Source organism: Enhydra lutris, unplaced genomic scaffold (genome assembly GCF_002288905.1).
Source record: "Enhydra lutris kenyoni isolate GAN:26980312 unplaced genomic scaffold, ASM228890v2 scaffoldscaffold65, whole genome shotgun sequence".
Taxonomy (NCBI): domain Eukaryota; kingdom Metazoa; phylum Chordata; class Mammalia; order Carnivora; family Mustelidae; genus Enhydra; species Enhydra lutris.
Window position 1 is genome coordinate 364,474 of NW_019154149.1, and position 13,302 is coordinate 377,775.

The 13,302-nt window shown below is 44.4% G+C and overlaps 1 protein-coding gene across 4 annotated transcripts in view; it reads right to left on the reverse strand.

The window, feature by feature from the left end:
• Nucleotides 1-921: 921 nt before the first annotated feature.
• Nucleotides 922-13,302, reverse strand: part of LOC111158947 (AF4/FMR2 family member 2) — a 473,976-nt gene continuing 461,595 nt past the window's right edge. For all 4 annotated transcript variants that reach the window (XM_022521292.1, XM_022521290.1, XM_022521291.1 and 1 more), the window contains 4 exons: nucleotides 13,169-13,262; nucleotides 10,698-10,750; nucleotides 5,309-5,499; nucleotides 922-1,413 (listed from right to left, as the gene is read on the reverse strand). In XM_022521292.1, coding sequence (XP_022377000.1) covers nucleotides 1,292-1,413; nucleotides 5,309-5,499; nucleotides 10,698-10,750; nucleotides 13,169-13,262 — 460 coding nt within the window. In that variant the 3' untranslated portion in view covers nucleotides 922-1,291. The remainder of the gene's footprint in view (nucleotides 1,414-5,308; nucleotides 5,500-10,697; nucleotides 10,751-13,168; nucleotides 13,263-13,302) is intronic.

Below are 13,302 nucleotides of genomic sequence, written 5' to 3' on the forward strand. Positions count from 1 at the left end.
GAAGAAGAAGAAGAAGAAGAAGAAGAAGAAGAAGAAGAAGAAGAAGAAGAAGAAGAAGAAGAAGAAGAAGAATTAGAAGAAGAATGGTAGTAGTAGGAGAAGGAGGAGGGGGAGGAGGAGGAGGAACAGGAGGAAGAAGAAGAGGAGGAGGAGGAGGGGGAGGAGGAGAAGGAGAAACACTGTGAACTAGAAAATGTGGAAATGTGGATTATAATTAGAAGTAAACTGTATATTTTAACTCCTAGGTAGTGATAACTTAAATTTGTTTTCTGAGATTTGAGCAAAATACAATAAAAATATCCTTCCAGCAATGGACCTGCCTACCAGCTGCAAAAGAGGCAGAGGTATGAGTTCCTTGGACATTTCCAGGCTTCTAATCTCTCATCTCTAAAACTGGAGTGCAGTATTTTGGCTCCTAGGGTGTATACCCATTTAACTGCCCCTCAGAAGGAGAGCTTTACACAAAGAGAATCCCAGGTGAGGATTTATGCTTCAGATCAGGGAGTTCAAAAATATTTAATGCCAGCTGATGCCTTAAAGTTGTCAAAATAAATGTTGCCACTTCATCTCATTAACATTTTAAAAATAGGGCATCAGGGAAGGGATGCCAGCAAGAAGGTCCTCTGGTTGTATGTAGTATTGGTTTGAGAGTGGCATTGCTATGCTTGTTTATTTTCTTAATACTCTTGATTTTATGATGTGGCTACAACAGCTAACCAGTGGGTTGACAAGGAAAATTCTCACCTGGAGACTGAGTCTGTGGGAACCACAAAATTTTAACAATGGATTCTGAAATACGTTTTTTTTTCTGGACATAAGAGTACAGTTTGGGGAATAGCTATTGTGGAAAATTTGAATCTTTGTAGGTCCTTTGAGTCTAAATATATATATATATATATATATATATATATATATATGTATATATATATATGTAAGACATTTCATTTCTCAGGAACGTGTTATCATCACAAGTACTTCCCATTTTTTGTTTTGGGTAGTGTGAGCTTAAAACAATACTGTAGGGACTGTATCATTGTATCAAGCACAAAAGGATGGTGGGATCTGAGAAATGCATATAAAATACTGAAAAATGACTAAGTAATAAAACATACTGCTCTCAAGTTGTAGTGTCCACTTACAATAACTTCTGTTTTTCACAGATATCAAAAGAAGCGTAAAAACAAACATAAGCAAAGAGAACTTTCTCAAGTGAGTGGAGTTCCACCAGTGACCATTGGTGCTCTGGTAGAGGTAGAGTGATGGGTGGTGATGCTGGAGATGGGGGCCCCCACTACAACAAATGGGCATCGATGCGCAGCCAACACAGTCCCTGGCGAACGTAGCGAACGAGGTTGGTCATGCTGCTGTGCTGGGTCAGGGGCCCCATCAGTGTGTCCAGATCGCCGAAGAATTCTGAAAATCAGAGCAGACCTTGGTCGGGCCTTTGAATATCATCACAGAAATACATGCCAGATCGCTTCAGCCGCCTTCACATGATAACACAACCACGTGGACATTGGGAAAATTTTCATTGTTTATTCACTCATTCCACAAAAACTTATAGACTAGGTGCTAGGGGACCAAATCTCCATATGTATAGGAGGCATGATTATTTTAATCTTTACGTAGATCCAAAAATTCTGCAGCATAAGTAATGTTTGTGTTACTGTGATTCATAAACCACAAATCAATTTAAATCTGTTGATTCATAGTAAGTTTTTGCAAATCACTATATATTATTTCCAATAGTGGATTCTATAAGTATATTATAATCCTGTGGAGGTTTGTGAGTTCTGTGTGTGCGTGCATGCACACACACATCACAACATTATATATAAAAATGTATTGTCTATGTTCATATAATAAAGATATATAACACATATATTTTAAAATATACACATAAATTACATACCTAAAATAAAATGTATTTAAATATATTTTAACATTACATAGAAAATTTGTATTTTTAAATATTATAAATTAATATTTAGAAAGACTTTCAGATACACAAAATGGTAGGGAGCCATGGTCAATAGGACATTAGGCCATTTGCCATTCTATGTGTTACTGAATTGAAAGTATTCTCTTTTCCCTTTGTCTAAATGAACTGAGTTTACGGATTTTTCTTGGCATGTTGCAGACATAGCCAGTGAACCTGGACAGCAACTACAGCCATCAGCAGCTAACGCTAAATAAACATCTAGAAGACATCTGATTCAGTAAGTCTTATTACCAATTCCTTTAGGGAAGGGAAATGACCTGCAAATATCTGTCGTGAACAACTCCCTCCTTGCTGCGAAGGACATGGATGAAAAGGCTACCCAGGCTGATTCCCCTCTAGCTGATTTGGAGAAGGGGCAGTGCTGAGGCCACACTGCTAACCACTGGAGCTGGGGTTTGGGACAGTCTGCTTTGGATTGGGGAGGGGGTATGTGGAAAAGACTATGTGATGTCTAGAAAAGTATCTAGGCATCCCCTTTTCATATCTGCATTTATTTGTCCACCATTGCGTTGATCTTGGTTATGGGAGGGCTCTTGGGTGTCCTCTTTGTCAGCTCCCAACAGAGGAGGAAACCCTAACTGTGAGGACATCCCGTCTGTTCCAGTTGGTGGTGAGGAATCTGGCAGCAGTGGGGACGGTGCGTACTGAAGTCTACCTTAAAGGGGCTGGGATGTTCCATGTGCTTGACTGACCCGCAGATGGTATTGCCCGAAACAGTGCACTGATTCTTCGCGTTATGTATAACTCTAGGTATTGACTTCATTTGATTATGTGATACTTTTAAACCTATACTATGCAATAAAAGTAATTTCTGCTGATAAAGGAGTAAATTATTTTTGGCACCTGAAATATTTTCTTATGTGACCCAATATTAAGGGGAATGCTAAAGGACCTAGGTGCTGCTGAATGAACGTGAGCGGCCCATGAGCCAGGATGCCCGCCCTGGGTGTTCTGTGCACAACCTGATGTGTCATTCCTAACTAGATATCCAGGTTGCCATTTTTAAAAAAATATTTAAATTTTAAACGTTTTTTATTTAATTTTTGTTTGTCTAAAGATTTTATTAATTTATTTGAAAGAGAGAGCATAAGAGAGAGAGGGAGAAATCATAAGCAGGAAGGAGAGGCAGGGGGAGAAGCAGGCTCTTCACTGAGCAGGGAGTCTCATGTGGGACTCAATCCCAGGTCCCTGGAATCATGACCTGAGCTGAAGGCCAACGCCTAATGACTGAGCCACCCAGGCATCCCCAGATCACACTTCTAAAGAGCAGCTTTGAGTAAGAAGCTGGGGAGGTAGGGGATAAGGCTTCTAGACGAAAGGCCAGGGGGCAGCCTTACCCTCATTGGCTGAGTTTAGGACCAGAGTCCTCTGCCTGAAGCTGCACAGGTGTGCAGGTATGGAGCAGGGTGGGGGAGTGCAAGAACATGGTTGTCCCCAGTCAAGAGGGAAGCTCTGCAGTTCCCAGCTCTAGGTGGACCAGACAGATGGGGAAGTCTCTCTGACTCTAAGCAGACTGCAGAGCTGTTCTGATTATTAGGTGGGGAACTTAACAACTCCTGACACACTGTGCTAAAGATAAGATTAGCTCCTTTTCCCTTGGATATCAGCACAGCCAGCACATGGCTCCTGGAAAGTTCTGTGGTTAATTTTGAAGGAATTACCTTAACAGATTTTGAAAATGGATGCAATTGTGATGGAAATCCATAAATACTGAACTGCCCTCCGGTTACCAATACAAAATAAAAGAGAAGAGTGGAGGCCCACAAGCAAGGCAAGTCTTAAGATGCTTATCCTTTCACTTGCAATTCTAGAACTTTTGGATGGATCTGGCCATCTGGGCCAGTTGTCCTTGGATTTTCAGAAGCTTAGAGAAGTAGAGAAGTGAAGAATTGCCCATCACTCAGGTAACTGAGGGCAGGAGCTCAGTGAAGTTCTCTGAGGACCTCTTATGAATCTTGCTCTCTAAATGGGCAGTGTAGCTAGTGCTTTAGAGTTCTAGATTCAATTCCTGCTTCTAGCGTTAAGAGCTGTGATGTCAGAGGTGAGTTTCTTAATCTCACCTCATTTATCTACAAAACAGAGACAAATGAGGCAACATACATTACTATATCCATTACAGCAATGGAAGCTAGGAAGCGGCTCAGAGATTTAAGTAATTTTCTTGAAGTTGCCCAGCACTCCAACTTAAATGATCAGGCTTCAAAATTAGCACCCTTCCCAGTTACCAGCAAATATTTATTTTCTTACTCCATATTATTACATATCTATATGACTCCAGGATTCTGTGGCTATCAGAGCACATTCCATCACCTGAGACTTCAACCCACAGCTTGGCTATAAACTTACACTGGCCCCTGGGGTTATTTGCACGTATCAGTTACACTGGTAACTGGGAAGAAATCAGGCCACAATTTCTGCATGCAGATACTGTACTATTTGCCCTATCATTTGCTGCCTCATCTATCCCTGTCCTGGCCAGACAGTTCTGCTCCTCTAAACTGTTGGGCCCCTCTTTGCCAGAATCAGCCAAGCCGAATGAATGGCCAGGGCAAGAGTGTAGTCTGTTCATGCATCCCTCCTTCATGAGCATAGTGAGGCTTCTCTGTGAACCCAGGCAATAGCCACGGTCACAAGATGGAGACAGGAGTTGCCAGAGACCACTGACTCACTCTCTGATGAAGCAGGGTCCTCCCTGCATTGGTTCTGTAGCAAACCCCATATGTTACCACAAACAGGACCCTGATCCTTCATCCCAGCTGTCAGTGTGAAAAATATCTGCTGAGCTTTGGCCTTTGCTTCTGAACACAAGCTGTATTACCATGTGCTCATTCGAGCCGACAGTTGTAATGAAAGTAGTAGGCCCTCAGTTCAACCTCAACTCTCCAGAAAAAGAAAAAAAAAACCCAAAAAACAGAACAAAACAAAAAAACCCCCCAAATTAAAGTTGACACACAGAGGCCAACGGGATCTTAATTAATTTGCAAATGATTCTTTTTTTCCTTCACCTCTGTTTCTTGGTGCCCATCCTTACCATGGATGGTAAATCTGAAATGGTCGTTTGCCAATATTCACAGCTCAGATTAGTTTAAGCTTTGAAGGAGAAAAAAATAAAATCCCAGGCTTTGTTCACTCTCTCAGCAAAAAAAAAAAATTGGTTACTGTGTCCTCCCTGAGTTAACCTCTCTTTCCTCTACACCCTGGAAATCAGAGAGACGGGAAGATAAGGCACCATGTTAAACTCAAGTGCATCTATGCACCGTTAACCCTACTATGGCCAATGAGCATGGGTGGAGGGGTTAAGCATACCTTTGTTCTCTCTTGTCAGTTTGTCGGCCATGTCCCAGTGTTCGTAGCCCCGTAACACATTGCTGGTGATGTTGACATGGCTGGCGGCCATGTGGTGAATGCGCTGGGGGATAGTGACCGGGCCGTTGTTACAGCTGCCCATTGCGTTAATGGGAGAGATGTTGTTGAGAGACACCGGGGATGGAGTGTTCCTGGGGGAAGGGGAAGAGACAACATGGTGAAGCTGGTTGCAAAGAGTGATCGCAGCCTTCGAGTACTCCCTCCTATGCTGAGACCTCAGGAGAAGGTCACTGGCACATGAGGTTTAGGGTGGTGAGCATATATGAAGTGAAGCTTGCTCTCAGAGGACATTCTGTGGCTTCTGCCAACACGTTCGTTTTCTCTAGAAGCCCCACAGTAGAAACAGCTTATTTATTATCACCGCATTCCGGCCCTGTCTGACCAACCCACGCAGGACTACAGGGCCAAGCTCTAGAATGAGCCATGCTTCTCCTTTTCTAACTCAGTTGAACACCAATGTCTCACTGCCTCTAAAAACCCCATGTGACTCCATCCACACTGCTTCTTTTGTTTTAAGATAGCAGGGGGAGCTGGGTGAATCTTTTGCTGGCATTCATTCTCTCCACACATGTAGCTCTTATTTTGAATATATATAGCAAGTGTTGCGATGTTTCAGAGAAAGACGCTGCTCAGAGCTGTGATGATTTCTCTACCTGTTTCCAGAATGGCTACTGGCAGCTAGGAAAGGCCTGATGTGTAATACTGGGCCATTATCAAAGTGTTTTGTGGAAACCGCAATGACAATTTGCTCCAAATACAGTCACCACAATAAACAAAGTGCAATTCTTGAAAGCCCCCCAAGGAGGCTATTGGGGAGAAGGAGAAGTATTAGGGAAGGAGAAGTATTAGGGAAGCCGGAAAAAATAAGATTCTGAATATCTCTTCAAGATTCTCGAAGACATGCTACAGAGATGGCTGTTAATTGCTGACCATTCACCTGCACGCTGTTCATGAAAAGAAGTCTCTGCAGGCCCTACTTTGGGCAGATCCAATGTCTGGATATAGATTTTGGTTCAGTTCCTTAACGGCAGCAACAAGGAGTCCCCCGCAGTCCACACAGAGCAGGGAGGGCTGGGGTGGCTTCCTACGGCTGTGAGCAAACTCTATGCCCCTCCCCCAGCCTTCCTATCCTCCTTCACTGAGACTTCCAAGGACTGCCCTGTGGTGTCCCAATGTACCACTTTGTTACAGTAGAACATTTGAGGGGGAGTAGAAGAAATGGGAAAAGTTGTGTTTGGGACTCCTCTTCCTTCCTCCAAGCACAACGAGCAGATCATCAAGGCATCCTCTCACTCCCCCTCACCATTCCTAGCCATAGCTGCTGGCAACTCTAGGTTTCCAGGGTGGCTGTCTGTGTTCCTCAGAGCTGATCTGTGCTCACAGAGCAGATGTGCACCCTGACAGGTACCATGCACACAGGATTTGAGGCAATGGTTGGCCTCAACCACTGCTGCTAACTCAAGCCAGGGGCAACTCAAACAGATATGCTTGGCTCAAGACTCATGCAAGTTGTGCCAGGCCCTGTGAGTGCTCTGGTCCATTTCTGGAAACAGAGCATATCTTCTGGTATATTATAGTATGAGGGGGAAAGGGGATCCTCACACTCACTCTGCACTTGTCTGTGAGAGGATGGGAAAGTTTTTGTGCTCTATTTCTAATTTCTGAGACGTTCTGACACTTCTTGGTGGAAAGATTTATTCTCAAGGCAGGGGTGGAGTGGCTCCTTTCTAAGCTAAAAAGCCTAAGCACAGAAGGGTTAACTAATGATCAAAAAAAAAAAAGTCACCCCAAAACACACACACACACACACACACACACACACACACACACACAAAACAGGGAGTGAATGCTGGATTTCTTTGTTATGGTTGCTTGCAAATGCTATTTACTTTTCTCTAAGTAGTGGTCATTAATTCTTCGATGCCAAATTAAGGCAAGAAGTGAGTATGTCTTCATTTGTAATCTCTGGAGAAAATTCACAAAGCTGTCAGGTGTCTCAAATGCTGAAAGGGGAAGCATGCCATTCTGGGAACAGAGAATGTACTGGAATCCCAGGATACCTGTATTCTAACCCTGGCCCTGCCCTGAATTTCTCTGTGCTCCAGGCATGTCCCTTCCTTCCCCTTGCTGAGCCTTTCCTTGACTGAAAGAAAAGGGTGGATTCAATGATTTCCAATCATGTCCAGAAGTCACAAAGGGAAACACACCACCTCTGCTTACTTTGTACATCTTGAAAAGGCCTTTTGAGCTTACAACATCAAAATGTTAATTGAAGGGTTTTCTTTGCCTCTTATTGCCTACTTTTTGGTAAACAATCAGTAGCAGATGCAAGGGAAGCTAGGGCACGAGTTTGCTTTTGGTCATGGTGGATCTTACACGAGGCTCTAGGAGTGACCTCCCGATGAGTGTATCTGCAGGCCACATTGTACTGATGAAAGAATTCCAACCTGCCTAAGGAAGGTTGTGACTCTGGTTACAAGGGTACAATGTGACGCTCATCTCGGGGGGCCTCTAACTCCTGCCTGGCTTTCCACACAGCTTGGAGTTCCTTGTCCTGTTTTCTTTCTGTGGGTCTACTTGTAGATCTTGTCTTTCTCTTCATACTTTCAGGACACATGCAAATGAGGGTGTACACACAGGCACACACTTCCCACTGCTTTCACCATTAGCACACTGGTCTAATCCATTTCTCAGCCACACTCACCCCCTTGCTGTTCATCAGACTCATTAGGCACACCCCACTTTGGAAGATGGCTGTTGTCCTGCTTGGAATGCACTTCTCCTAGGTATCTATATGGACTATTCTCCACCATCCTTCTCTAACATCCCAATTCAAGATGGGTGTCCTGCTCCCCACACAATCCCCAGACAACCTTTCTATCTCCCTTCCTGGTTTCCATTGTTCTATGACCTTTACCACCATTTAGCAAAACCCATAGTTTTTTCTGTTTCTTCTAACAGAAGGTGACCTCAAGGAGGGCAGGGATTTCTGTCTATGTCTATACCCAGAATCTAGAACAGTGCCTGGTGCACATACTACGTACTTAATGAATGTTAGTTAAATAAATGAATGAACTGTCTTCCAACCATCCCTCTGTCATTATTTAGTACCCACTACATAGAAGAGGCTCTGGAGAGGGTAGGAGCACAACATATAGTACAAGGATGGGGGTGTGTCTGTCAAGTGCCTGGCAGAGTGTCTCATCCATAGTACACACTCAGCAAATAGGTGGTAAATGAAATAATGAATAGCCCCTTATTAGGAAGAACGAATGGTCTAGTAGGGGAGAAGACCCATGAGTTTCTGACAAGCTAGAATAAGTGCCCAAGACAAAGTATACACCAAGTGCTGTGGAAGTTCTAGGGGTGGGACAGTGTATGCTTTCCAGCTCAAATGGTAAAGTTACTATGTGCCAAACATGGTGCTCAGATATTACATCTAAGCCTCAGAAAAAGTCTGCCAATCCATGTTCAGTACTAAGCAGATTGTTCTTCTCCTTCTTCCAACTGCTTCTTTGCAATTTTCTCCCCCAGCCCTCATGGTCAGGGGTTGCTGCCTCTGGAAGGTGCCTGTTGGAGCCCTATGTGGTGCCAGCCACACTCCTGTGTTGGGGCAAGCAGGCTATGGTCTTGCTTGTATAGAAGATGCCCTCCATGACCATCCAGGGAAGACCAAGCTTGTTTTCTCTTGGGCTTCCATAGACCTTTGTACAGATCTGGCACCTCCCTCAACTGGACTGTGTGCTTCTGGAGTACAGGGATCCCATCAGAGTCAGGTGTGCCTCTCATGTGGAAATGCATCTGAGTTTTTTGTTGAATGAATGAGAGGCAACCCCTGGGTGACCCTTTGGAGTTACTTCATTCAAAATCTTTCTGGCCCACCAAAGGGAGTGAGCTTTCTTCACACAGAAGCTGCCTAAAACATCCTTTCAGGAGGCTTTTAATGTGACTTCACAAGCTTAGGATGCATTCTAGTTCTTTCGTTTCAGAATTAAAAGAAAAAAAAATCCCAGAAATCATTTAATGGTTGCTTACCTGAACTTGCCCTCACTCTACTCTGTGCTCAGAGAAAATAGCTTTCCCCGGGCCTTTCAATGGTTATTTTTATTTTCTCAACTTCTAGCGAGAAGCATTCTTTTGCTTTAGTTCATCAATATAAAAGTAAGACTTAATCAACGATTTAAAGGGTACTTCCTTTCAATACAGTAATTGAGATAATGCAGAGTTTTTAATGGGTCTCTTCCCTCACTCTGAATGTTTTTATGATATCGAAGTAGAGTTCCTGTTCCACTGCTTGGAGAATTCGCTTTGTAGATATTTATAAAGTGGCAAAAGGATACTATCATACTCTGGAAGAAAATGTATGAACCAGAGACATAAGAATTTTGAAACAATGAGAAATGGAAAAAGCAGCTCTTTGTCAAACCCTGGGTCTGCAGTCACAGAGTTTCCCTTCCCAGTGGTGGTGGCAAGTGGGCCTGCGGTGGTGAGGGAGGGACTGGAATCAGAAGGAACGCTGATGCTCAAGCACAGAAGGGCAGGCATGGAGCCAGGTCGCTACAGGGACAGAACTGGTCTTCCAAATCTTCCTCTTAGCAGGAACGGCTCTTTGCAGGGGCCTCAGATGCCAAGGGGTCCAGCTCTTTCCTTGTAGAACTGGAGGAACACGCCCAGTGTTGGGAAGGGACCCCTGTGCCCCACCCACCATCCCTGCCCCTCCCTGAGTCCCCCTGGGAGCTTGGGACAGCCTCAGAACCCAGTGGGTGCTCTTCCAACTCTGAGCAGAGGAGAGATTGGGGGATTCCGCTGAGCCTTAGATCAGCAGTAGAGTGGATGCTCTATGTATTTTAGGTCAGGGTGTTTTAGTATTAACATAAAAATCACCATGAAAGCTCAGATAATTGGCTGACTAAGTGCCTTCACATTCTCAACACTATTATGCCTTTGGTTTTATTAAATGGCACTTAGTATGTATCAATGAATATTTCATCGTTCTTTCATTACCAAGTGAATCATTGAAAAATCACTGCCATGGAGTTAACTTTACCCTGCCTCCCTTGAAATGGCACGGTGCTTGCCATCTCATTAACAGATATTTTTATGGCCATAATTTGGCTTAAAGATCAAATAGTTGAAGAAATTTGGAATTACATCCCATTAAACTTTTCTGTCTTGCCCTTAGCTGAAACTGGACCAGATTTTTGTGCGCACAAAAATCACTCTAGTGTCAGGACTGACCTTCGCTCCTGAGTTGTTGATACAAAATATTTGGGGGGGGGTCTCTTAAATTGCTGAGTTTCTGAAAAAGCGATCTTCGTAAGATACTTACTTTCCATTGCCTACCCAGGGAGATGGTATCTGAGCGACTTTTGAGGCATTTTGCTAAAAAAGAGAGAGAGAGAGGGAAATAAGGACATCTATTTTGTGTTTTATTAATTCAGAAACAGATGGAAGTGTGATTTTGAGTACATTAATATTGATTGCAGCATTTCGGGATGCCTCCTGTTCTGTTCGCAGAGCTGGGATGTTAAGTGCACGTCAGCACACCACGACGCACACTCGATGAAAATAGCTGGGTAGGATAATTAGCGGGCTCCAATCAGGACCATGCAAGTCACTTGATGAAAGATCTTATATACTAAAAGGCCCAGTGAAATCAGACTCAGTTCTCCAAGAAGTGGCTTAATTATCCTCATCTGAAATTTATTCTGCAAAACAAGCTCTTCAGAGTACTGGCAAGCCTTTCACCTTTAGCTCCCATGGCAAACTTTTTCCTGGGATGCAATGTGGGCTGTAATTTCTGACTTCTCAGGAATGGGCCAGAACTGAGCAGAGCAACAGGCAAATCCCTGTTTAGCAATGCCACTGATCCGGGGGTGCATTGCCATGGACCACTGAGGATTCTTTGTCCCTCTGAATGGAACTGGGCTGGTTTCAAAAATGGGCCTCCTGCATTTGAGGGGGCCACACACCTCTAGAGCATTCATCACCGCCACATTAGGACAGTGGTCCAGCTCACCACAATGACATTACTGGGTCAGAGCCCAAAGTGCACAGGACTAGCCCCCCAACTCCCAGCCTGACTCAGGCTGGCCTTCTCCGGCAAAGATCAAGGTTATGTTCCTCCCTGCCTCTTGGGTTGCGGCCCAGCCCCATTTGCAAATGAGGTGCTAGGGAGAGTCAGGCATTTTCAGGAGCCCAGGCTGGCAACACTTCTCTGGTGCATGGAGGGAGACCTGCATCTAAGTTGTGTTCTGCAAACTCCAGTTTTTCATCTAAAAGCAGCTCAGCACGCTGCCAGAAGAGTGAGTTATTCAAAATCTGTTTGGCATTTTTACCGTGCCCTGAACACCACAAAGAACAGGCCAAAGAGGACAGATACTAGAGCTGTGGCTCTCTAAGCATCAGCCCAAGACCAGCAGTGGCAGCAGGATCCCCTGGGAACTCGTTACACGTGCCGGCTCTCCAGCCCTGTCCCAGACCTCCAGTAGCAGACTCTGAGAATGGGACCACGGACTCAGGGTTCATGAGCTCCCCAGGGCCTCCAGATGCCCACTCAGGTTCGAGAGCCACCTTTCTGTGGCACAGGTGGAGAGCGGAGATGTAGAGGGGGCGATGGGCAACTGTTGTATTTGATGCATCACCCCTACATGAGCACCAGCTTCATGGAATTGTGACCACACCAGGGAGTAGCTGGTGGACGTGCTCTTTTCCCCAGCCCAGTCGGCATGCTCCTTCAGCCACGCCCTATGCCACTTACTGCACTTGGGAGACCAATGTGAGGGTCAGGGTTCAATTCATCTCGGACAACTGCTTTGGTGCAATTTAGCTAAGCAGTCTCATGCACATGGCAGAAATAATAATAATAATAATAATAATAATAAATAATCATCCTTTTCCTTTAAGACATGACCAACAGGAGCCTTGAGCCTTCTCAAATCTAAATCATAACCAGTTTGGGGGGGGGCTGCAAATGAAGCAGAAGCTTCGGAGACCATGAAGCCAGTCAGTGGCCAGTTTTTATCTGGGCTCAGTCCTAAATTTTGGCATTCTTTTGCAGTTAAAATTCCTTTCTTCCTTCCTTTCTTTTCTTTTTCTTTCTTTTTCCTTTCCTTTCCTTCCCTTCCCTTTCCTTTCCCTTCCCTTCCTTTTTTGCTTGTGAATTAAAATCTCCAGTTCCCTAGACCATGGATTTATTTATTTGTTTGTGTGCTAGTTTATTTTGGTAACCAGAGCAATCAGTTGTTTTGTTTTATTTTATTATTTAATTAATCAATTAATTAATTAATTTTGATCACTAGTTTTCAAGTGCAACCACTGCCCTCCAAGGCTACCCATGGCTAAAAGGCTCCTACGGGAATGGCTATCCCCCTAGAGCCCAGGGTGGCTGCAGCAACTTCTCCCACTGTTAAGACATTTCTGGGCTGGCTGCTCACTTCACAGGAGACAGGCCATGACCACGGACACAACCTGTGTCCCCTGGTGTGTCCCTACCATGCAGGGGGGGAAGAAGGCAAGCATCATTCCCCTGACTGCAACCAGGAAGATGTCAAGGGTCATTTGGCCAGTCCAGAAGGTAATCAAGGGATCGCACTACTGCACCTTCTCTCCCAGGATTCAAATCAAAGGTGAGCTCTCTGCTGAGCCCCGAGGGAGAGAGGCAGGAGGGCCATGGCCGGCTGGGATGACAGAGGCTAAGCCTGTTGCAGCAACAACCTTGACATTTAATCACATGCTTGCCATGTCTCATTAGTGATTATGTCCACCCGGTACTTATAAATTATACAAAATAAGGATTACCTTAAAATATTCCATCAGTGATCTGGAGTACTTCATAGCATGGTCCTTCTTCAGCTTGAACATCCGCAAGTAGAGAAGTGATAAACACCTGTAGCTGTGGCAAGGAGGAAAAGATTATGTTAATGCAACAAAAA